Source organism: Microcaecilia unicolor, chromosome 7 (assembly GCF_901765095.1).
Source record: "Microcaecilia unicolor chromosome 7, aMicUni1.1, whole genome shotgun sequence".
In the NCBI taxonomy this organism is placed as follows: domain Eukaryota; kingdom Metazoa; phylum Chordata; class Amphibia; order Gymnophiona; family Siphonopidae; genus Microcaecilia; species Microcaecilia unicolor.
The window spans coordinates 99828875-99855115 of record NC_044037.1 but is presented as its reverse complement, the minus strand read 5'-3'; the positions used below and the strand labels follow the sequence as shown (position 1 = coordinate 99855115).

The 26241-nt window shown below is 44.5% G+C and overlaps 1 protein-coding gene across 1 annotated transcript in view; it reads left to right on the top strand.

Moving 5' to 3' along the window:
- Positions 1-26241, top strand: part of ATP2A1 (ATPase sarcoplasmic/endoplasmic reticulum Ca2+ transporting 1) — a 92677-nt gene that overhangs the window by 27402 nt on the left and 39034 nt on the right. Inside the window, exons 6-16 of the mRNA XM_030210673.1 lie at positions 3175-3255; positions 3439-3524; positions 6884-7181; positions 8271-8437; positions 8925-9013; positions 9403-9505; positions 13327-13458; positions 20158-20283; positions 20673-20891; positions 21307-21642; positions 22047-22267. Of these exons, the coding sequence (XP_030066533.1) occupies positions 3175-3255; positions 3439-3524; positions 6884-7181; positions 8271-8437; positions 8925-9013; positions 9403-9505; positions 13327-13458; positions 20158-20283; positions 20673-20891; positions 21307-21642; positions 22047-22267 (1858 nt within the window). The remainder of the gene's footprint in view (positions 1-3174; positions 3256-3438; positions 3525-6883; positions 7182-8270; positions 8438-8924; positions 9014-9402; positions 9506-13326; positions 13459-20157; positions 20284-20672; positions 20892-21306; positions 21643-22046; positions 22268-26241) is intronic.

Below are 26241 nucleotides of genomic sequence, written 5' to 3'. Positions count from 1 at the left end.
CCAAAAAAGGGCTCCAGTCCCCAAGAATGGTTCTCTATATTCTTAAATCTGACACTGGTTAGGAACTAGCTCTGTGGGTGCCTGTGGGCACTGAGCATCCCCAACATCGAACAAGTTCCTTCATTGTGTCCTGGGAAGGGTAATGTACATTATGTTTGGCAAGCCCAATCATTTTGAAATGTTGTTGCCCTTCAGCAAATATTAATGTTTTAGCCTGATATAATGTCCAACATTTTGCAGAGGATAAAATCAAGCTAGGCAGCTGAACCAGAGACCCTTGAGCAAGAGAACTAGGGGTATAGGTGGGAAGTGGGGGAGGATCTTGGGAGCTTTGTGGAATTGAAGTACTCCAGCTTTGTACTGAGATTATTCCAGCCTTCTACTTGTTGCACTGGAGTTATTCTAGCCTTGTACTGAGATTGCACTGGGTTTGGTCTAGCCTTTCATTATGGCTGTTGGATTGCTCTAGACTTGTACTAGCTTTGCACTGGATCTAGCACAGACAGAGCATGGAACATTACATGAAACTAGTTCAGATCACATTTTGAACTTGATGGGGTTGTCCTTCAAAGAGACTTCTACAAGACTACAACAAGAGTTGAAAAAGTGACACAAGCTGAATGCTCACAAGTTTACAGATATTCTCAGTTACTGAGGTGCAGGAAGAAGGGTAGGGGATTCTGGGAGAGTGTAGTTGGGGGAGACAGGACCTTTGGAATGCAAATCGTAGTGATAGCCCTGGGTTATGTGCTTTGAGGGCTCCATGCCACCATGTATCAGTAACTTCTGACGATCCTTCTTCTTACTCCGCCCTGCAATGTACTCCTCTCCAGCTCACAGGCATTAAAGAGCAATGTTTCTTATCCGTGGGTGCCTTCTTTTCATCTGGCTTCACTCTGAAGTTTGAACCACCCAGAACACTGTAGTCTCACGGGTCCCACTGGCCCCTGCAGTTCAACCTATGGATGGAAGGCAGCCATAACTCAAAAGAGCTAATCTCTCATGTTGTCAAAGGATTGTGCTGGTCTGTGAAATTATGGTTGTGCTGCAAGGGGATAAAAAGATAATGGTGGGGGGGGGGGGGGGGGGGGGGGGAGAGAGAAGATGATTATGATACAGTGGAGAAAGAGATGATGCTTGTGCCAGAGGTGGATGGATGAGCGTATGCTGTTTTGGGGGTTAGGAAGTGAAAGAGACATGATGTTTATTTGGGGTTACAAGAGATGATGCCTTTTATGGTGTGCTGGGGGGGGGGGTGCAGGGAGAGATGAAGCTTGTGGCTGGGGGTAGAAAAGAGATGTCACTTGTGTTTGATGATGTGCCTCCAGAGTCATTTCTCACCTGGGTCACTAAAACTTTGCTGGGTAAAACCAGCGAATAAATGGAAGGTGAAAGGGTAGTCCTCCTGAAGATTTGGGGGAGGATGGAAAGCTTTCCTTCTTCCTCCCCCCTCCAAGACTTCTCAGCCTTACTTTGGACAGCTTTCTCTGCTCCCATCCATGTGTAATTCATCTGGTTTTCTCACCTCCTTTATTTTCTGATGGCTTGCAAAGCTTCAGCATATTTCTACAGAGGAGAAGGACTGGGAAGGCGAATGCGAGAGCTCTCTTTCATCCTAGCAGTGTACTAAAAATAATCTCTCAGCCTAACTGCAGCTAGCCAGCTAGGGTTTCTTGGAGGACAGGGTCAGAGCAAAGGAAGGATGCCATGCAATGGTCTGACTCCCATGGTGTGGTGGAGAGAGGGGTGGATGAGGGTGGGGGTGGGGGGGGAGGAAGATTGCACAACCTTATCTGAGAAAGCACAGAGCATAAGAATGCTGGAGAAGTGCTGTCAAGACACATATGCATTTAGATGTCCAACTCCTGGTGTTTATGCCACACTCTCTAATGGAAGACGGAAAGTCGTCTGATCTAGCAAGGAGTTAATTAGGAGAGGGGGCTGGAGGTAAAGATTCAGAACTGTATTAATATTTATGATGTTAAAAGAATATGTCCTAGATTATGCATTTCATGGGAGTCACCTATCCCATCCCTTGGGTTTCTGAGGTTTCACAGACTTTTAAACATTAATATAATACTAGACATCTTATAATTCAGTGCATATTTACTTTTTATCCCTTCATACAAATCCCTCGGTGGGCAACTCCATTCCTTGAATGCTGCAAGCTAATCAGGTTTCCAGGGAAGACCTTTAGAAGTCAAAATGATTAAATATTTTGGCATCCACCAGATAGGACTTAACAAAGATCTCGGTTTTCTACTGCTTTCAGGCTTATTTTCTAAAGAGAAGGGCGCCTATCTTTCGACACAAATCGGGAGATGGGCGTCCTTCTCTCAGGGTCGCCCAAATCGGCATAATCGAAAGCCATTTTCGGCATCCCCAACTGCTTTCCATCACAGGGACGACCAAAGTGCACTATGAATGCTGGCTCCTCCCATGACCAAATTAGTTGGATTTGGTCGTTTTTGAGATGGGCATCCTCGGTTTCCATTATCACCGAAAACAGGGGACGACCATGTCTAAGGTCGACCTAAATGTTGAGATTTGGGCATCCCCAACCATATTTTCAAAACGAAAGATGGCCGCCCATCTTGTTTCAATAATATGGGTTTCCCTGCCCCTTCATGGGGACGTCCTGCAAGGACACCCTCATGACAACTTGGGCGCCTCGTTCGATTATGCTCCTCTTTGTCACCCTCCATCTCTCCCTATCTCTCATCCACCCAGTCCTCCCTGTTTCTCACCTAAGCCACCCCACCCTCTTCCTGTGAGACTGTCACTGGAATGTTTTTGTGTTTCACTTATATATTCTGATATTTGTCAAGTTTTGCTTATTTCTGGTCTGAAGAAGGGTTACCTTTGAAAGCTAATAAAAAAATGTATTAAGTTAGTTCAATAAAAAAAGGTGTCATCTTATTTTCTTTTCTGTTTTATTTCTATTTAATACCAGCGTATCCAATAATGTATATGCATGATATGTATGTAGCACACATTAGAAGCAGTGTATGCAAATACATCTCATGCAAATTCAGTGTGGATAGCTTGAAAATCTGACCAGCTTGCAGCACTCAGAGACTAGAGTAACCCAGCCCTGCCCTGATACACTGACCACTGCAGTGCCCCTCCACCTTGTCTTTCACTCCTTCATTTCTTCATTCTCTCTCTTTCCAGTTGGTGACAAGGTTCCAGCCGATATCCGGCTAATCAGCATCAAATCCACCACCCTGCGTATTGACCAGTCCATCCTCACAGGTAAGTGGGATCCTCTGGAAGCAAGCAGTACAGACTCATGGTTACCCAGTAATCAGCCAGTCCATACTGATAGACAACAGACTAGGATTTTTCAGATGGTAGAGATGAGAGTACTGCACAATTTTTTAAAACTCTTTTAATCTCCCTGTTGTAATCTATTTATCCTTCTCTCCCTCACTTTAGGTGAGTCTGTCTCAGTAATCAAACACACAGAGTCTGTTCCTGATCCACGTGCTGTAAATCAAGATAAGAAGAACATGCTGTTCTCTGTAAGTACCTTCAGCCCACCATCAATTCATATCTTATCAGAACCCAAAACTTGTGATTGGTTCAAATTTTATCTACATCTTCTATGACTTGAGGCGTGAGATTGTAAAGTCTGCAACTAAGGCCTAGTTTCAGTCCATGTCTTCCAGGACAGAAATTGTTCTGTTTTATTTTTCTAACCATTTATAATTTATTTTTTATTTGTTTTTAAAGCAATTAAAAATGGGGGGGGGGGGGGGAATCCCTCCTTTGGTTTTAGTGGGAGCCCTGGTCTTCTTCATGGGACAGGAACTGGAGAGTGACGCAGAGACAAAGATTCATCCCCATTCCCTCTCAACAACAAAATATTTTTTTCCATTCCCACCTCATTCCCGCAGTCAAGCAGATTTTGTAAGCCCATCCCCTCACTGTCCCCACATTCTCCATCCCCGCAGTCTAAATTTTCTTCCCCATGGGGACTACCCGCTCAAAGAAAAAAGGAAGATTTTATGTGCCTAACAGGCATTGAAAATAAACATTTAAGGCCTATAATTAACAATATTTAATACTGAAAGTAAAACAATATTTAATACTGATAATGAAACACCTTTTTCCAGCCCCCACATTCCACTACCCAAGCTGCAAAGGACTCAAATACAAATCAACTTATGCATCCAGATTTTCCTACATAAGCACACAACTATGAAACGCACTACCAAAAGCCGTGAAAAAAATGTATAACCACCTAAACTTCCGGAAATCACAAAAAACTTACCTGTTCAATAAGGCATACCCTACCGACCCTACTTAAATACCTAGACCCTGCAACACTACGAAACCAAAGAACGCAATGGACATAACGTAACTCTTCCTCTATATGATTTCCCAATATGTTGTTCTACTTGAAACTGATTCTACCATAACATCACCGTGTAACTGTTTACACCGGAATTGGCGAACGCCTTTACGGTACTATGTAAGCCACAATGAGCCTGCAATTAGGTGGGAAAATGTGGGATACAAATAAAAAATAAAATACACCTTTTTTCAGCCTCCTCCCTGCACCCACACTCCATACACCTTTTCCAGCCCCCAGACTCCATCCATCTTTTTTCCAGCCCACCCCCACAACATCCATATATTTCCAACCCCCCTCCCTGAACTCACACTCCATCCACCTTTGTTCCCAGGCCCCTCCTTTGCACACACACCATCCATCTTTTTCCAGCCCCCTCCCTGCACCCACACTTCAGCCCCTCTCCCTGCACCCACACATCCACCTTTGTTTCTAGCCCCCTGCACGCACGCACACACACACACACACACACACACACACACACCATTCACCTTTCTTTCCAGCCCCCCTACACACACACACCATCCATCTTTTTCCAGCCCCCTCCCTGCAGCCACACTCCAACCCCCTCCCTGCAGCCACACTCCATCCACCTTTGTTTCCAGACCCCCTGCATACACACACCATCCATATTTTTTCCAGCCCCATCTCTGCACCCATACTCTAGCCCCCCTTTCTGCACCCACACTCCATCAACCTTTGTTTACAGCACCCCCTTGGCACACTTTAGCCCCCACCCCCAAGCCTCAGTGGGCCCTCCCTGGGCCTAACTTGAGGAGCACTGGTAGTCTAGTGGCCCCTTTGGCGGTAAGAAATAACCCCACTCCTTCCTGTCCTCTGTTACTGCTCTACCCGGTGCTGCTGCTTCTTCATAATGGCTGCAGAGAATTCCTGCGGCAGTCTCACGAGTCTCAGCAGCCATTTTTAAGAAGCGGTGTAACCAGGCAGAGCAGCGGCAGCCAGGCAAGAAAGAGTAGGGTTCTTTCTTGCCCCCTGAAGAGGCCACTAGACCACCAAGGCTCGTTAAAGTAGGCCCAGGAGAGCCCTGAGGCAAGGCTCGGGTTGAAGTGGGGAAGCTAGCCAGCCAGCTATCCCCATGACTGTGGGAGTACCACAGTTTTGGTTCCTGTTCCCAGGGCCAGTCTTAGCAATTGCGGGGCCCTGTGCAAGCCAGTTCAGTGGGTCCCCCTACCCACACGTGCCTGCCACCATAAGCCATAATTTATCAGTTTAAAAGGAAGTTTAGAGCTCTCGGAACCCTACCTCATCCTATACCTTGATATGCATCCATGTTTCTTTTTCTACTACTACTAGTCATTTCTATAGTGCTACAAGATGTACACAGTGCTGTACACATTATATACAGGTACTTTCTCTGTCCATAGAGGGCTCATAATGTAAGATTTTTGTACCTGGGGCAATGGAGGGTTAAGTGACTTGCCCAAGGTCACAAGGAGCTACAGTGGGCATTGAACACAGGTTGTCAGGATCAAAGCCTGCTGCACTAACCACTAGGCCACACATCCACTCCAGTAGAGAGTGGCAGACAGCGGCAGCAATTTTCATATCCCGTCAGCTGCTGAGCCCAGAGCCTCCTTGCTGCTGCATACTGCCTTGCATAAGTAGGAAGTGACATCAAAAGGGGGTGGGACACAGCAGCGAGGAGGCTCTGGGCTCGGCAGCTGACGGAATATGAAAATTGCTGCTGCTGCCTGATGCTCTCCACTGAAACGTGGGTGCACATTAAGGTAAGGAGCAGGGAGGTATTCCAAGACAGGAGGACAGACGTGCCAGAGATGCAGAGCCCCTAGGAGCATGAGGCCCTGTGCGACCGCCCCTGTCGCCCCTGCTTAAGACCAGCCCTGGCCTGATCCCATGGCAATACCACATGACAGTGTACTGTTACCGTTGAATTTCCAAACATTTTCCCATTACCACAGTAACGGTTATCGTACCACTCTTTAACAGGAACAATCCCCAGCTGTATTCCAAAATGGCACTGGTTAAACCAAAGCAGCACCATTTTAGAGTATGACCATATCCCAAAATGGCAGCTGCCTCAGGTCAGCCGGTGCCATTTTGGAATACAGCACTAACAGAGCAGGAATAAATGGGGACCACTCTAGCATGAAAAGATCCACTGTTGTAGCGCTATAGAAATGATAAGTAGTAGTAGTAGTAGATGGGCTAAAATATGGAAAACTGTTGCTAGGCCTGGGGAGAGGGGGCTATTTTTTTATTTGGAAAACAAAAAATTACCAGTATTTTTTCCTTTTGTTTCATTTTGAAAACAAAAGCAAACAAACTCAGAAATTTCATTGAGATGTCATAGCTTGTTTCCAATGAAACACATCTGATATATTCCTGTGAAGCCCATAGCCTTAGGCTTCGAATCAGGCAACATCTTATTTCTGTGATGCTTGAAATGTGGATATTAATTTTTTTTAATATATATATATAACACACAAACAATAAGACAGGTTCTCCATGTTACTCTATTAGGGTCTGCTTGTCTCTCCTATCTAGGGCACCAATGTTGGAGCTGGGAAAGCTATTGGTGTTGTAATTGCCACTGGTGTGAGCACTGAGATTGGTAAGATCCGCGATGAGATGGCAGCCACAGAGCAAGACAAGACACCTCTGCAACAGAAACTGGATGAGTTTGGCGAGCAGCTCTCCAAGGTCATCTCCCTAATCTGTGTTGCTGTCTGGTTGATCAACATTGGACACTTTAATGACCCCATACATGGTGGTTCCTGGATCCGTGGTGCTATCTATTACTTCAAGATTGCTGTCGCTTTGGCTGTGGCTGCCATTCCTGAGGGTAAGTCCACCATCTGTTCTCCTTCACTTTCTTAATACATATCTGCTTCAATGCCCACAAATGAACCTTCAAAGCTGACCTGCCTAAGACTCTGGGAGACAGATGAATACTACTACTACTAATCATTTCTAAAGCGCTACTAGACGTATGCAGCACTGTACACTTGAACATGAAGAGACAGTCCCTGCTCGACAGAGCTTACAATCTAATTAGGATAGACAAACAGGACAAACAAGAGATAAGGGAATATTAAAGTGAGGATGATAAAATAAGAGTTCTGAACAAGTGAATAAGGGTTAGGAGTTAAAAGCAGCATCAAAAAGGTGGGCTTTCAGCTTAGATTTGAGGACGGCCAGAGATGGAGCTTGACGTACCGGCTTAGGAAGTATATGAATAGGTACTGATACTCCCAACTCTTCTCATGCAATTGGCCAAATTCCTTTAGATGGCACCTAAAGGTAAAAAGTTTTTGGCTAATACTGAGTTATCCCACCTAAGAGGTTAAAGGCTAATATCCTGAACATTCCTAAATTTGAAAGGCTCTAGCCACATCCAGCTCTAGAGGTAAAAGGTTTCTGGGTGCAGTTCTATAAAGTGGCACCTAGAGGTAGACGCCACTTACATGTGTCAAAGACGCCGTGAAATTGACAGTTAGGCACTAATGGGCACTAGGCATTATTCTATAAAGTAGTGTCTAAGTGCCATAGCACCTAACTGCTAAGAGGGCATGCATATGGGCAGAGCATAGGTGAGTCATGGGCGTATCTCCCAGGTGGGCACATCATTTATAGAATACTATAAACTATGTGTGTCATTAGGCGCACAAACTTACACCTGCCATTGACATGGCATAAGAGGGCACACCAATGCTGACCTTACTCTACTATTCTATAATGGAATCTTGGCACCAAGATGGCATTATAGAATTGGTGCTAAGCACATGACATTGGGGCACATAGACTGAGGTACAAATTCATAGAATTGCCCATTCCTGTGTCCATCCCATGAGCTAATCAGACCTAGAGACTACTAAATATGCTTACTCTAAAGTTTCTTCACTTTCTAATGTCATTATGCTCTTCCTTGTAGGTCTACCTGCTGTCATCACCACCTGCCTGGCTCTTGGTACCCGCCGTATGGCAAAAAAAAATGCCATTGTCAGAAGCCTGCCTTCAGTAGAGACCTTAGGTTGCACCTCTGTTATTTGCTCAGACAAGACTGGTACCCTGACCACCAACCAGATGTCTGTCTGCAAGGTAAGAACAGGGCTTGTTCTCCACTTTCAAATCACTGCAACAGCCTTTTCTTACCCTGACCACTGAAGGCGAGGGAACACTGATACCTATAGGATGTCTAGTGGACTACAGGTTGGGGAAGGTGTTACAAATGTTGGTGATGGAGTCTCTAGTAGGACAGTTTGTTTGGTGGAGATATAAGAGATGTTAGTGATGAAGTTTCTAGTGGAGTAGTGTTTAGTGAGGTTGGAGATGTTAGCGGGGTTTCCATGGAACAGAGCAAGAGGTGATATTCAGGTAGATGATGGGATCCCTGGTGGGCTTTTCTATTTTCTTTTAAATGCATTCTGTGGGAGAGGGAGGGGAGTGGTGGAAGGGGTAGGGATCGAAGTTGTCCTGTGCATTGGATATATGGTATTACGTTCAATGTATCAGTTTATTTGTACTAATAAAGTGTTGATTGGAAAAAATGCATTCAGTGGTGGAATCTCTCTTCTTTGTCCCACAGATGTTCGTTGTTGACAAAGTAGATGGTGATGCATGTTCACTGAATGAATTCTCCATTACTGGCTCTACCTATGCCCCTGAAGGAGAAGTGTAAGTACTAAGTCTCCAATGGTCAAGTATTAGAACATCTCAGCGCTGAAAATCTCTGCAGCAGTATTTCCTCACTTGAACTGCACCTTTGTTCCCTGGTGTCCTTCCCAGTCTTTCATGACTCTCCCTCTCCCCATAACATCTGAAAAGTTTTGCTTTGTCTCCACAGTTTATACTATATATTTTTTTAACTGTTTCTTGAAATAATTTTCCTTCTTTGTATGTAATTATTGCTGTATTGCAGCATCTCTCACCTTTTTTTTAATATTTATGCTCTTCTCTTGTATTCATCTCTACTTCAAACTGTGAAGGACATCAATGCTCTCCATACTGTCTCTTTAGTATTTATTTCTCTCTTTCTCCTTCCATCTTTCTATCTCTGTCTCTAGTTTGAAGAATGATAAGCACATCAAGTGTGGTCAGTATGATGGTCTGGTTGAGCTAGCCACAATCTGTGCTCTCTGCAATGACTCTTCCCTGGATTTTAATGAGGTAAAGCCAGTGTCTATCCAGTTAGCACTAACCTCATTCCTCTTCAGTCCACACTGAACACCCTATTTGTTTGTCTGATCTACAAGATACCTCTCCCCAGAACCCAATGGCTTGCTATTCAAAGCCACTTGTCCAGGTAGCAGATGCCATCACTCAGATAAACAGTCCTGACCTGGCCTATCCCTTGATTTTCAGTGGCATTATTTGATGACATTTGATGTTATTTGTTTTGATGATAGATACTTGTTGTTGTTGTAAATGTATTTTATTCTGTATGTTTTTATGGGATCCACTTAGGGTATAAGTGGGCTAGAAATGTTGAAAATACATAAATAAATGATGTAGGTCCACGAAAACTGCAAGGCAAATGGTTTGCAAGATCCAATATAGGTAGTCAAAAAGAAGCAGACCATATATAATTGCAGACTTTATTAACTACTTTAACTCCCAGGTTCTACACATACATGCCCGATATGACCATGTTTGGCCGAAGGGGCTGCTTCAGGGTGAATGGATACCAGTAGGTGTAAAAGTCCAAACTTCACCAAACTGGTAAAAACTGTATCTCTGATCTGGTCTGCTCCTTTTCGACCAGCCGGACTAGATGTTATACATGGCACTGAAAAAAATCCTACTTATGCAGTATTCTATAAGGTGCACCTAAAGTTCAGTGTGGTTTATAGAATTAACAAGTGGAGAGGTCGTGCGTAAATTTAGGTGCTGCCATTTGCACCAATGAAAATGTGGTGGAAATGCCCATAGCTAAATTTACGCACAGAGTACTGTTATTCTATAATTATGTATGTAATGTAAAACCACGCCCACAATCTGCCCCCAAAAACCCCATGACCCTACCATTTCCACACACCCTTTTTTGGGCCATGCATAAATTTTAGGCGTCAATCCTGTACCTAACTTTCTGCACGTAATTCCCAAGTAAATCTAATTAGTGCCAATAATTGCTTGTTAAATGGATTGGCACTAATTGGACTGTTATTCTATTAAATTACACATGCAAATTGGGAGCGCGCCTAAATTTGTGCATGCAATTTTTGGCAACCTTTATAGAATTAAGGGTATTTGGATAATGCTACTGCAAATCCAGCACTGCAACTCCAGCACTATCCGGATAGCACTGAGTGGAGTGAGGGCAGACTACGAAGTTATCCGGTTAGAAGTAATAGTCAGTCCACGTGAAGGGCAATTCTGTAACTAGGCACCTGCCTTTACCCGCCCTTTTGTGCATGGAAATGCAAGGAAATACAGCATTTACGTATGTAAGCACCCTAAGCCAGGGGTGGGCAACCTTGGTCCTCGGGGGTTGCAATCCAGCCGGGTTTTCAGGATTTCCTCATTGAATATGCATAAGATTATGGGATAGGAGGTAATGTCCTATTTTGGATTAATAACTGGTTAAAAGAGAGTAGGGATAAATGGTCAGTATTCTCGATGGAGAAGGGTAGACAGTGGGTTCCCCATGGGTCTGTGCTGGCACTGCTACTTTTTAACATATTTATGAATGACCTAGAGATGGGAATAACTAGTGAGGTAATTAAATTTGCTGATGACACAAAGTTATTCAAAGTTATTAAATCACAAGAGGATTGTGAAAAATTGCAAGAGGACCTTATGAGACTGGGCATCCAAATGGCAGTTGACGTTTAATGTGAGCAAGTGCAAAGTGATGCATGTGGGAAAGAGGAAACAAACTATAGCTATGTGATGCAATAGGAATCACGCCCAGGAAAAGGTTCTAGGTGTCATCGTTGATACTACGTTGAAACCCTCTGCTCAGTGTGCTGCAGCGGCTAAGAAAGCAAATAGAATGTTAGGTATTATTAGGAAAGGAATGGAAAACAAAAATGAGAATGTTATAATGCCTTTGCATTGCTCCATTGTGCTACCGCACCTCGAATACTGTGTGCAATTGTGGTCACTGCATCTCAAAAAAGCTATAGTGAAATTAGAAAAGGTACAGAGAAGGGCAATGAAAATGATAAAGGGGATGGGATGACTTCCCTATGAGGAAAGGCTAAAGTGTCTAGGGCTCTCCAGCTTGGAGAGGAGATATGAAAGAGATCTATAAAATACTGAGTGGAATGGAACAGGTAGACGAGAAACGCTTGTTTACTCTTTCCAAAAATACTAGGACTAGAGGGCCTTCAATGAGGCTACTAAGTAGTAAATTTAAACAAATCAAAGAAAATATTTCTTCACTAAACAAGTAATTAAACTCTGGAATTTGTTAAAAGCAATTAGCTCAGCAGGGTTTAAAAAAGGTTTGGCTAATTTCCTAAAAGAAAAGATCATAAGCCATTATTAAGATGGACTTGGGAAAATCCACTACTTCTTTCTAGGATAAGAAGTATAAAATCTGTTTTTTTCTTCTGGATTAGCCACAGTTGGAAACAGAATACTGGGCTTGATGGACCTTCGGTCTTATATACTTATGTACTTATCTATTTGCATACAATGGAGACAGTGCATACAAATAGATCTCATGCATATTCATTGCAGACATCCTGAAAACCCGACTGGGTTTCAGCCCTCAAGGACTGAGTTTGCCCACTCCTGCCCTAAGCGATATTTCATAAAGGCGCATAAGTGCTATAGTGTGTAACTGCAATGGAAGGGGCATACATGTGGAAGGAGCATAGGTGGGACATGGGTGTGTCTCTCACTTACTCATCTAACTTACAGAATACCATGAGGCTGGTCTAACTGTGTGTGTGTAACTTTTAGGCATGCTGATGCCGACTTACACTAGTTTTCTATAAAGGAATCTGGGCACTCAGATGCTGTTGTAAAACAGGTGCTCCCCACACTTTGTCAGGGCGCCTAAAAGGAGACATCCCACTTATAGAATTGTCATACAACTGGATAAAGATAGGGCAGTAAGAAGGCTTTATCTGCTTAGCTCTTTGGATAGCAAGCTGAATATCGTCACTATCTGCATAGTGGCACCAGTCACTGCTGAATCTGGATATTCAGCGCCGGCTATTATCACAATACTGGAACTGAATATCTGGATTTATTTTACATTACATTGCATTATTATTTACTTGTATTCCACACATACCTGGTCCCTTCAATGTGGATTACAGAAAAGAGAACTGGGAATAGCCCAGAGAATTACCAAGGAGATTCACAACATAAAGTTCTAGGCATTATATCTTAAATGTTGATTAAAAAGCCACGTTTTCAGTTGTTTCCTAAAACCCAGATAAACATTCAAACATCTAAGATCCTTAGGAAGACCATTTTGGAATGGTCTATTTCCTATCAAATAGGTAAAAGACAATTTAAAAGTACTCAAATACTGAACACTTTTAGATGATGGAAAGTGCAATAATATAGAGTCTCTTAATTTTCCAACATATTCGCCATAGGATACATAACCAAAGAATGTACACACTGAGGTGCAGAACCATAATTTTTTTAAATACCATTAAAAATAATTTAAACATAATCCTGACCTGGATGGCAGCTGTGGCAGCTGGTATTTAAAAAAAAAAAAAAGCTGACTGTCTCAGCTGAATATTGATTTGTAAGCAAATGCTCCCTGGTAGTGCCTAATCATGGTGAGACACTTTCCTCTGAATATAACTGAAGAGTTTGAGGATTCAGAGATGTTCACATCCATATTAACCAAAGGGCTACAATGATTGCACAAATTCTGTGACCTCCAGCTTCCTTCTCAGTAGGAGGGAGGAGGTTTATATTCTTTAATATTATCAGGTGCTCAGTATTATCTGACACTTTAGGGATATCAGCCTCTCCCATCCCCACTCTCTCTCTAACCACTTTGATTCTCCCTGCAGTCTAAAGGAGTTTATGAGAAGGTCGGAGAAGCCACCGAGACTGCCCTGACGACCCTGGTAGAAAAGATGAACGTGTTTGGCACTGAAGTGCGCAGTCTTTCCAAAGTGGAGCGAGCCAACGCATGCAACTCCGTAAGTGACTAATTCATGGTGACACTTCTCCTGCAATTAATGCCCCAGTTACCAGCATTGGTGATCCTTCTGAGGATTGGAGGAGTAGCCTAGTGGTTACTATAGCAGACTTTGACTCTAGGGAAGTGGGTTCAAGTCCCACTGCAGCTCCTTGTGACTCTGGGCAAGTCACCTAGGGCCCTGTTTACTAAGCTGAGTTATAAACCAGTTAGCATTTTTAACATACGTGCCTAAAATATCCCTATAGGCATCTACAAGGTTTGTAGGCACGTTAAAAATGCTAACGCACCTTAGTAAACAGGGCCCTTAACCCTCTATTGCCCCAGGTACAAATAAGTGCCTGTATATACTATCCTGCTTATTTTCGAAAGAGAAAAACGCCTATAGTGCGACCTAAATCGGGAGATAGACGTTTGTCTCACAAAGCAGTGGCGTAGCCAGACAGCCAGTTTTGGGTGGGCCTGAGCCCAAAGTGGGTGGACACAAAATTTTCTCTGCTCCGCCCTACCTCCACCTCAAAATATAAATACTTTAGCTAATGAGGATCCTCAAGCTCAGTCAGCTGAAGACTTTCTCTGAAGGTGGCCAGAACTCTCTTTTACCAAGCTTGGCAGGCAGCAGCAATGACCCTAAGCCACTGATGCCAGCACCCCACACATGCTTAGCTGTCGATGGCTCAAGGATGCTGTTGCCAGAGCTTGGTAGAAGGGAGTTCTGGCCGCCTTTGGAGGAGGTCCTTAGCTGGGGATGCCTGGGAATCCTCACCAGCTATACAGCAAGGGTTAGGACTGGTGTTAGACCTGCTTGGCCCAGGTCAGAAAATAAAGGAGGGCTCCCCTCCCCGATTCCCTCTCCTCTTTGCCTCCCTTCCAATTTTCCACCTGCCATTACTATCACACCAACAGAACCTCACCAAACACAGAACAAGGGATCACAAATTAGAAATAAAAATATTTAGACAAAAATTGAAAAGGAACCCCAAGAAGTTAAACATAGCATTACTGCAAAACTGGAGACACAAAACATGCATTTCCTTTTCTACAGAACACAATACAAAGACATTTCCTATGCACATTTCCAAAAGCTAACATATTCCATTTAAAACATTTGAAATAAAATGCTTTGTTTCTACCTTTGTTGTCTGGACATTTTATTTTTCCATCTTGCTGGTTCCAATTTCTCTTTTCTGCTTTCCTCTCTGCCGTCTGCTAATTCTTCTTCAAGCGGCTGTAGTCCATTTGTCTTTTCTCCTCTCTCCTGTCTGTTCCCTCAATATTCCTGCCTCTGACATGTTGGTCATTCCTTTGTAGCTCTTTTCTGCCTCTCTCTCACCCTTCTTTGTCTCCTTTTTACTTTTCAACTACCTATCAAATTTCCATCTTCTTCTTTCACCCACTAGCTCTCCCATTCCCCATCTTACTCCTCCCCATCCCTACTTTCTCTTTTATCTTTAATCTACTCCCCATTACCATATTTCTACCCTCTGTAATCACTATCTCTCATTCATTTCCTTGCCACCCCCTCCTCCCCCTCTTGCCCTCTCCCACAGGGTTCCACCATTCCCATCATCTTCTCCCTCCACCCTTCTAACCAGCATCTGATCCCCTCCCCACCCCACCATGGTAGCCTTATATTTTCCTGCCCCTTGTCTCTTCATTCCTGTTAAATAGTAATAGTAGTAGCCCTCTCCCCCATGGCCCAGCATTTCCCCCCTCACCACCTACTGTGTACCTCTCATCCACCCCCATGTCTATCTCCCCCTCTCATTCCCACTGTCCAACATCTCTCTCCCCTTCCCATATAGCATATCTACCTTCCTCCCCTCTACCAGCATGTCTAACATTTCTCCCTTCCCTCCACCCCTATGCCCACCATTTTGCCCTCCTCTCCACCCCTATGTTTAACATTTCTCCCCCTCTCACCACCTATCCCCTCTCTATGCAGCATGTCTACCTCTCCTCCACCTCATATGCAGCCAAGACTTCTCCCTTCCTGACTCCTCCACCCCTTTACTGGATCTCTCCCTTCTTCCCCATGCAGCTTCTCCCCCACCCACCATGCCTCATCATTCCATCTTCCCTCCTCCCTGTGCAGCATCTTTCCTTCCATCTTCTTCCCCCCCCCCCCGTGCAGCTGCTGTCCCCGTCTTCCCTCCCCCATTCCAACATCTTTTCCCCATCATACCTTGCCCCGTTGCATGCCACAACTTTCACCCCCATCTTCCCTCACCCTCGCAGGCCCGCCCAGCAGCGATTCCGATCGCAGGCAGCTCCTTCGACTCGCACACGCTGCCTGCCGGCTGCCGCTCAAATCTCCTTGCAGCTACTAGCAGCGCTAACCCAGAAGCTCAGAGGAGAGGCTTCCGGGTTAGCGCTGCAAGGAGATTTGAGCGGCAGCCCAGCCGGCAGGCAGCGTGTGTGAGCCGAAGGAGCTGCCTGCGATCGAAATCGCTGCTGGGCGGACCTGCGAGGGTAAGGGAAGATGGGGTGAAAGTTGCGGCACGCCACGGGGGAATGGTATCGCTGTGCTGCTGGGCGGGCCTGACCCCAAATTGGGTGGGCCCAGGCCCACCCGGGCCCACCCGTGGTTACGCCCCTGTCACAAAGGCTCCCAAATCGGTATAATCGAAAGCCGATTTTGGGCGTTTCCAATTGCACTTCGTCGCAGAAACGGGTAAAGTTGATGGGGGCGTGTCAGAGGCGGAACTGGGGCGTGGTTATCAGTCGAGGAGAGATGGGCATCTTTAGCTGACAATCGGAAAAAAAAAAGGCGTTTTTACCGCAATTTTGGGTCACTTTTTTTGGACCCTTTTTTTTCATGAACAAGTCCCAAAAAAGTGCTCCAACTGCCCAGATGACCACTGGAGGGAATCGGGGATGACCTCCCTGGACTCCCCCAGTGGTCACTAACCCCCTCCCACCAAAAAAACCCCACTTTACAACTTTTTTTCCAGCCTGTATGCCAGCCTCAAATGCCGTACCCACCTCCATGACAGCAGAATGTGTTCGATCCTGTCACAGCCTTTCCCTGGGTCAGATGTGGCTCTCGGGTGCAGTACAGGGTCACATCAGCATTGCATTGTGGTGGGTGTAGGGTATTGGGCTCCGTGATTTCATTAGCTTGTGTTACAGTCTCATGATGTTGGTAGTTGGTAGGCTCTTCTCCCATGGTGCTTTTCCCCCTGCCTACTGGGTCAGAGTGTGCTCTGTTGTGTTTCCTGTTGTAGTCCATGCGTTAGTGGCCATTTTTGTAAGCCAGTTTTAGTTCCCTTTCCTGTGTTAGCCACGTTAGACAACTTAGTTCTTACCTTGAATGTGGCTGAAAGAGGGCATTGTACAGCATTCTGCCAGCTCTGACCTACTGCTCATCTCAGTACCAGGGAGACTCGTTGCCAGTGGGGCACAACCTCTGATCTGCAGTTAACTGTGAGTAAACACGGTTATTCCAATAAAGGACGTTTTCGGAGAGATTAGTCTTCAGGTGTCAACTGGTGTGCCAATGGTATACAGCAGCAACAAGTCCTAGAGGCCTGCGTGTATGCAGGTCCCTGGAGCACTTTTAGTGGGTACCGCAGTGCACTTCAGCCAGGTGGACCCAGGCCCACCCCCCCCCCCCACCTGTAACACTTGTGCTGGTAAATGGGAGGCCTCCAAAACCCACTGTACCACATGTAGGTGCCCCTTTCACCCCTAAGAGCTATGGTAGTGTTGTACATTTGTGGGTAGTGGATTTTGGGGGAGGGGGGTTGGGAGCTCAGCACCCGTGGTAAGGGAGCTATGCATGTGGGAGCTTTTTCTGAAGTCCACCGCACTGACCTAGGGTGCCCAGTTGGTGTCTTGGCATATCAGGGGGGCCAGTGTACTACCAATCCTGGCCCCTCCCACGACCAAATGGCTCGGATTAGGACGTTTTTGAGCTGGGCGTTTTTAGTTTCCATTATTGCTAAAAAAAAAACAAACGCCCAGCTCAAAAACGTCCATTTTTTCGAAAATACGCTTCGGCCCTCCCCTTCACGGACCCGTTCTCGGAGATAAACGACCATGGAGATAGGCATTTCCGTTCGATTATGCCCCTCCACCTAAACCACTTTGAATGTAGTTGCAAAAACCACAGAAAGGCAGTATATCAAGTCCCATTCCCCTAATGATTTATGTATCTGCTGCACTTCCTAACTTACCCTAATGCTCCAGATCTTTGCCCCATATTCCTTCTTCCTCTACTACCCCAAATATGTACCCCCACTCATCTCTTCTCAACATTCTAGTTTTCTGCTTAATATCCCATCTTATCTGAATGTTCTGGATATCATACTAGAGACCCACATCCTCTTATCCTATTTAGATCCGCATTCCTTTAGCCCAATATCCCAGAAATATACATGACAATAATATTCATAATAATGGCCTCTCCGATACATAGAACACTTTTCTGAAGGAACTGAGATGAGAAGTTAACCATTTTCAATTCTAGAAACTTATGAAAACTTGGTTATTTGAGTAATAGATCAATCACATGGAGCTGAAGTGAATTTAATGGACACACATTGGGGAAATATTCTGTTAAAATCAGATTAGATTTTTGACAGGTTAGTTAGGATGGTTTTGGTATTTGTAAGATTAACACTTGCTGTTTTGTAATGTTATTTTTAAATTGTGGTTGTGATTGTGAGCTACCTTGAACCCTTAGGAGACAGAAGCAGGTTATACATGCCCATTTGTTTTAATTTGATTTGATATTAATTTAATCATGGCATTCTCCCTTTAGAAATTATCAGGCATTGCAATGGAAAGCTGCTGGAATCCACCCCAGAGGTATATCTGTAGCTGACATATACAGGGAGTATCTTTGAACAGATCAAATAGGTTGGATTTTAAAACCTGTAGTATTTTCGATAAGGTATGGTGAATAGAGCTATTTATAAATTACCATCAAAGAAGCCCATATGTTTGGCACCACACACAACAAGAAGAACCATTTTAGAAAAGATGTTTAGAAAACAGGGCCACACAACTGTCAGTCCCTGTAAATGGGATGTATAGAGAGATCCAGAAAGGAATCACACACTTTTAAACAAATCAATAAGGAATTTAAATAAGAAAAGAGAGATAGGAGGAGAATTCAGTATAGGCTGTTACCACAGCAGAGCTTCATTTTTTCAGTGAGTCTAGTCATAACAATGGGTCACTATCAAGCTTTATACATCATCAAGACTCCTCATTGTGTAACTCTTTCAAAATTTTTTATTTTAATTAATATATGCTTTAACGATAAATTCAAAACTATGTGTGAAAAGACAATGAAAATCTACATACATCTTCTTCCTCTAAGGAACCCTACAAACTAAAGTAAATTCAAAAATAAATACAAAAATAGTTCAAAATGTATCAAAAAACACCACAGCATCAGAAAATGAAGAAAACAGACAGGAGCGAAACTTAACTTCAATTTGTGTTTCGTGGCTGTTTTACCGTCTGTTCTCAAACGTCCAACAAAGATCCTTGTTTCTAAATGTCTTCCTCAGGGACGCCAATGCTGCACTCTCAACCAGTTAGCACTGGAATCCCTGAGGAAGACATTTTGAATTAAAAATTAAAATTTAAAATCCCGTTTATAGGGATTGACTGTTTTTTGTGGTTATTTAATATTGTCTCTCCCCTGGGATTTTGTAGTTAGTAGAAAAAAGAGCAGCATCACTAGGGGATTTGCAAGTGTGAGCAGAGCTGCAAGCACGTTTAAGTGGTGAGTTTGCTGCTTATGCATGTAAGCCATATCACTTATGTGTAGCTGTCCTCTAAAACTCACATTTTTTGGCAATTTGAAATGGTTTTGAATTCCAGAAAGGTAAAGCTCTCCCCCAATACCCCTGGCCCAAATGAAAAGTTAGCCAAGAGTTACGCAATACTGAAAGTAGTTATAAATGCCGATGGGGAACTTTACGAGATATATATATACATATATTACTAGCAGAAAATACAGAATACACATATACTTTTAAGGGTGTGCTGCTTCATATATTGTGGGGCCGATATTCAGACCATGGGAGTTAGCCGGGCTGCCTCCCGTGGTTGCCAGTGAACCTGGAAACTCAATGCCGGGCCGTATCTGTTGGCCAGCATTGAATTTCCTGTATTTTGGGCACTATGTACATAGCTGGTTAAGCCGATATTTATCAGCTGACTGGCTGAGTTATAGTGGCCAAAGATAGACCTGCTATTTACATGGGTGTATCTGGCCGCTAAACGTAGCCAGTCAGCCAATGAATATGGGCACTAACCGGCTATGTCATGTGGGCTAGTCGGTAAGCATTAATATTCAGCTGACATAGCCAGCTATCTTGCACAGAATATTAGAGCTTAGCCGGCTTAAGGCTATTTAACCAGCCAGGAGCCATTCCTGGCCAGTTAAATAGTACTGAATATTGGACAGTGTACGTATAAATAACACCTGCTCTAAAAGCACTACTTTTATGCATAACTCCATTTAGACATGTAAACAACACCTTAGCCTTCTAACATTGTCTCCACAATATATCAGAAATGGTAATGGGAGAAGAACTTGAGTAACCAGACAGAGCCCCACATAAACCCATGTTACTGCCACCAGTCAGAGTCTCTGCTTCTATTGTTCCAGCCAACAAGTTTAAGTAGACTTCTTAGGCAGAAAGATGTTCTCACTATCATCTTTCTCTGTCCTCTGCAGGTAATTAAACAGCTAATGAAGAAGGAGTTTACCCTTGAATTCTCCCGTGACAGGAAGTCCATGTCTGTCTACTGCTCCCCAGCCAAAGGGTCTCGGGCTGCTGTTGGAAATAAACTCTTCGTTAAGGTCAGTCCACAACATATCAACAAAGCATGTTTTACTGGCTGAGAAACCGTCTGGGCATTATTTAAACTTCGCAGTCAGCATTTGTTGTAAATATCAGCCACATGTCTGGCTGCTCTCTAGATATTGGCACTGAATATCTGGGTGTAAGGCTACCCGTTGCCATCATCTGGATACTCAGGACAGCTGAATGTCACCGGCGTCCAGATAGCTCCTGGCTCTACCCAAGTTATGCCCCTAGACCACCTAGTTCTATCCATATAGCATGGGGTGGTCTGCAAAGATTGTTAGTGATCTTATTTGAAAATCCTTGGATGGCCCCAGTCAGAAGGACTTATCCAGTAGCAGGTTAGGTTCTAATCTTGGATCTCATGCTCTCTCTGTGACCTTAGGGTGCTCCAGAGGGTGTGATTGACCGCTGTAACTATGTGCGTGTTGGTACTACACGCATTCCCCTGACCAGCAGCATCAAAGACAAGATTCTCACTGTGATCAAAGAGTGGGGCACAGGGAGAGACACATTGCGATGCCTGGCTTTGGCCACTCGTGACGCCCCTCTCAAAAGGGAGGAGATGAACCTGGAAGATTCTACCAAGTTCTCAGAATACGAGGTGAGTCAGCAGCTGTGGCCAGTTATCTTTGAAAACACAACCCCCATGGCAAGTAACTCATCAAATATTAGTAACAGAAACCCCTCCACTGATGGAGGAACAGGAGAACAAATCATGCATCTAGCATCTAGTCACCATGTAATCTATTTGTACCATATAGGAATTATTTTGTGATTGTTTTGGTTTGATCCATTGCATGCAGATCTATACAATGCAAATTCATTGTGGATATCCTAAAAATCTAACTAGCTGGAGGTTCCCCGGGACAGGTTTGGGAACCTATGGACTACAGATAGCCCATTGCACCATTCCATTCCAGTTCTAGGCAGCATTTGTAAGAGTAAATAGAGACATTTTAAGCAAGTTCTTAACTACTATAGCCATAACTTACAAGTAACCTTTCTGTGCCCTACAGTGCGATTTGACCTTTGTTGGCTGTGTTGGCATGTTGGATCCTCCCCGTAAAGAAGTCAGTGGCTCTATTCAGCTCTGTCGTGACGCTGGCATTCGTGTTATTATGATCACTGGAGACAACAAAGGGACTGCCATTGCAATTTGTCGTCGCATTGGCATCTTCCATGAAGACGATGAGGTCAGCAGCAGAGCCTACACTGGTCGTGAATTTGATGACCTACCACCAGCTGAACAGCGTGAGGCATGCAAGCGCGCCTCATGTTTTGCCCGTGTGGAGCCTACCCACAAGTCCAAGATCGTGGAATTTCTGCAGTCATTTGATGAGATCACAGCTATGGTGAGACTTTCAGGGATGAGAAGGGATGGAGATTTGGTTCTTGGGGATGGTGAGAGGGGCATGAAAGCCACAATGAGACATGAAGGAAGAGAACTTTTATAAAGCTTAAGAAAAGCATTTGGGTTTGAAGAGATATTGAGGAATGAAATGAAAGTTATAAAATTAAAGGAAGAGCTACCAATGGCAGATAATTGTGGAGAAAGAGATATGTGGTTTAGTTTAGGGAGGAAGAACCCACCTGTTTACAATTAGGCAACAAAATAGCTCTATGTCCTAAGAAACCTGCTGAGGTGTGTGCAGTCTGGAAAGGGTAGGATATAGATGACCTTATGGAGGCGTGGTAACAACCTCAAATTTAAAAGTGGAAATAACTGTCTCACGGTAATCTCTTCCATTCTCCTTAGACTGGTGATGGCGTAAATGATGCTCCAGCCCTAAAGAAGGCTGAAATTGGTATTGCCATGGGTTCTGGCACTGCAGTTGCCAAAACTGCTTCTGAGATGGTGCTGGCAGATGATAACTTCTCCACCATTGTAGCTGCCGTAGAGGAAGGCAGAGCTATTTACAATAACATGAAACAGTTCATCCGCTACTTGATCTCCTCCAATGTCGGTGAGGTTGTCTGGTGAGTGTCACTGATCATGGCAATCATAACCTTGATTTCTTTGAGGTCACCTATTTAGTGTTGTCAACCATGCTTTAATAATTAGAAGATGTTGGATAGGTCAACTGGTCAATGCTAGCTGACCTCTTATCCTTTACAGAAAAGCACAGAACTGTGGGCTATACCAGAGGAACTGAAGTTGTTCCTAGAGGACCTATTCTTATGAGTAACATATGTGGATCTAATGTATACATTATAGATGTAAAGTTTTTGTATTAGCAGAACTAAAACAAATTAGTACATAAGTACATAAGCACCTCCATACTGGGAAAGACCAAGGGTCCATCAAGCCCAGCATCCAGTCTCCAACAGCGGCCAATCCAGGCTTCAAAAACCCGGAAATCCCCCCCCCCCCCAAAAAAAAAGAAAAAAAAAAAATTAATAATGTTCATTGGACTTGTCCCTCAGAAATCTGTCCAAACTCCCTTTAAATTCCGTAAGGCCAGCTGCTGTCACTACATTCTCCGGCAACGAGTTCCAGAGTTTAACTACACGCTGAGTAAAGAAAAACTTTCTCCTGTTTGTTTTAAATTTACCATATTCTAGCTTCATCTTGTGTCCCCTGGTTTTGTTGTTGTAAACAATCGCTTTATCATATCACCCCTCAGCTGCCTTTTCTCCAAGCTGAAGAGCCCTAACCTTCTCAGCCTTTCCTCAAGGGAAGTCGTTCCATTCCCCTTATCATTTTCGTCGCCCTTCTCTGCACCTTTTCTAATTCCTTTATATCTTTTTTGAGATGCGGCGACCAGAATTGGACACAATACTCGAGATGCGGTCGCACCATGGAGCGATACAACGGCATTATAACATCCTCGTGCTTGTTTTCCATCCCTTTCCTAATACTCAACATTCTGTGCGCTTTCTTAGCCACCACAGCACACTGGGCAGATGTTTTTAACGTCTTATCAATAATTACTCCCAGAGCCCTTTCTAGTTCCGTAACTCCTAATGTGGAACCTTGCATGACATAGCTGTAATTCAGGTTCCTCTTACCCACATGCATCACTTTGCACTTGTCAACATTGAACTTCATCTGCCACTTGCAAGCCCAATCCCCCAGTCTCGCGAGGTCCTCCTGTAATCTGCGAATTTAATTACCTCACTAGTTACTCCCATCTCTAGGTCATTTATAAATATGTTAAAAAGCAGCGGTCCCAACACAGACCCCTGCGGGACCCCACTAACTTCCCTTCTCCACTGAGAATACTGACCATTCAACCCTACTCTTTGCTTCCTATCTTTCAACCAGCTCTTAATCCATAGTAATACCCTACCTCCGATCCCATGACTCTCCAGTTTCCTCAGGAGTCTTTCATGAGGCACTTTGTCAAACGCTTTTTGAAAATCCAGATACACAATATCCACCGGCTCCCCATTGTCCACATGTTTGTTCACTGCGTCAAAAAAATGCAGTAGATTGGTGAGGCAAAACTTCCCTTTACTAAATCCGTGCTGACTTTGTCTCATCAGCCCATGTTTTTGTACGTGCTCTGTAATTTTATTCTTGATAACAGCCTCTACCATTTTGCCCGTCAGACTCACCGGTCTATAATTACCTGGATCTCTTCTGGAACCTTTTTAAAAAATCGGTGTAACATTGGCTACCCTCCAGTCTTCCGGTACCACACTCGATTTTAGGGATAGATTGCCTATTACTAACAGTAGCTCTACAAGTTCATTTTTCAGTTCTATTAATACTCTGGGATGAATACCATCAGGTCCCGGTGATTTACTACTCTTCAGTTTGCAGAACTGGCCCATTACATCCTCCAAGTTTACAGAGAATTCGTTTAGTTTCTCCGACTCGCCTGCTTCAAATATGCTTTCTGGCACCGGTGTCCCTCCCAAATCCTCCTCGGTGAAGACTGAATCAAAGAATTCATTTAATTTCTCCACTACGGCTCCACTCCCTGATCGCCCCTTTAACACCATTTTCGTCCAGCAGCCCAACCGATTCTTTAGCCGGCTTCCTGCTTTTAATGTATCTAAAAAAAAATTTTTTACTATGTATTTTTGCTTCTAACGCTAACTTTTTTTCAAAGTCCTTTTTTGCCCTCCTTATCTCCGCTTTGCATTTGGTTTGGCATTCCTTATGTTTTATCTTGTTACTTTCAGTCGGTTCTCTTCTCCACTTTCTGAATGATTGTTTTTTGGTTCTAATGACTTCCTTTACCTTACTGTTTAGCCATGCCAGCTGACATTTGGTCTTTTCCCCCCTTTTTCTAATACGCGGAATATATTTGTCCTGTACCTCCAGGATGGTGTTTTTAAACAGTATCCATGCCTGATGCAAGTTTTTTACCTTGCGCGCTGCACCTTTCAGTCTTTTTTTCACCGTTTTTCTCATTTTGTCAAATTAGAATTTATATTGAAACACCCCTCTCTCTCGTTCCCCTTCTCTCCCTTACTTCAACCCTTCTCTTTCTCCACTTCGTCCCATCACCCCTCATCCATCTTACCCCTCCTTCCCTTTACTCTTCTTTACCTCATGACTTCCCCATTCCCTTTTCCGTTGCCCCACACCTTCTCTCTTCTCTTTCTCTCCCTCCACTGTCTTGCCTCAGTATTATCACAAGGGTGACCATGTCCCTCAAGTGCCTCAGCCTCAGGTTTTTGGCCTATGCCACTTTTATGGCTTCTCGTCCCATCCAGTATACAACAGTTGCATATGGCTCCAACCCTGCATTTTTCACTGTTAACAGTTTCTATACTGCTGGCGCCTCCAATGCAGTTGAACTATCACTGGCATACTATGGTGTAGTTCTTATCTCCTCGCTATTCCTCCTAGGGAGCCCAGCCAGCTTATTTTCGAAAGAGATCGCCGGCCATCTTCTGACACAAATCGGGAGATGGCCGGCGATCTCCTGAAGCCGGCCAAATTGGTATAATTGAAAGCCGATTTTGGCCGACTTCAACTGCTTTCCATCGCGGAGGCGGCCAAACTTCAAGGGGGCGTGTCGGTAGCGTAGTGAAGGCAGGACGGGGGCGGAACGAGGGCGTGCTTTGAGATGGCCGGCTTCGCCCGATAATGGAAAAAAGAAGGGTGTCCCTGGCGAGAATTTGGTCCGCTTTATTTGGTCCCTTTTTTTCAGGTCCAAGTCCCAAAAAAGTGCCCAAACTGACCAGATGACCACCGGAGGGAATCGGGGATGACCTCCCCTGACTCCCCCAGTGGTCACTAACCCCCTCCCACCCTCAAAAAAACATTAAAAACGTTTTTTGCCAGCTTCTATGCAAGCCTCAAATGTCATACTCAGGTCCATCGCAGCAGTGTACAGGTCCCTGGAGCAGTTTTAGTGGGTTCAGTGGACTTCAGGCAGGCGGACCCAGGCCCATCCCCCCCTACCTGTTACACTTGTGGTGGTAAATGGGAGCCCTCCAACCCCCCCAAAACCACTGTACCCACATGTAGGTGCCCCCCTTCACCCATAAGGGCTATAGTAATGGTGTACAGTTGTGGGGAGTGGGTTTTGGGGGGGGGGATTTGGGAGGCTCAGCACCCAAGGTAAGGGAGCTATGCACCTGGGAGCTATTTTTTATTTTTTTATTTTTAGAAGTGCCCCTTAGGGTGCCCGGTTGGTGTCCTGGCATGTGAGGGGGACCAGTACACTACAAATGCTGGCGCCTTGGATTTGGCCAGGTTTGAGATGGCTGGCCTCGGTTTCCATTATGGGCAAAAACCGAGGCCGGCCATCTCAAACCCGGCCATCTCTGACATTCGGGCGACCCCCAACTGTATTATCGCAAAAAAGATGGCCGGCCATCTTTTTCGAAAATACGGTTGGCCCCGCCCCTTCGTGGCGCTGTTTTTAGAGATGGGCGTCCCTGTTCAAAAATGCCCCTCCAGGTCTCCTCTGTCGGGTGGGGCCACACAGCACTCCCACCACTACTGTGCTTCTGTGTCTTCTGGGCCTCATGCTGATCACAATACTTTG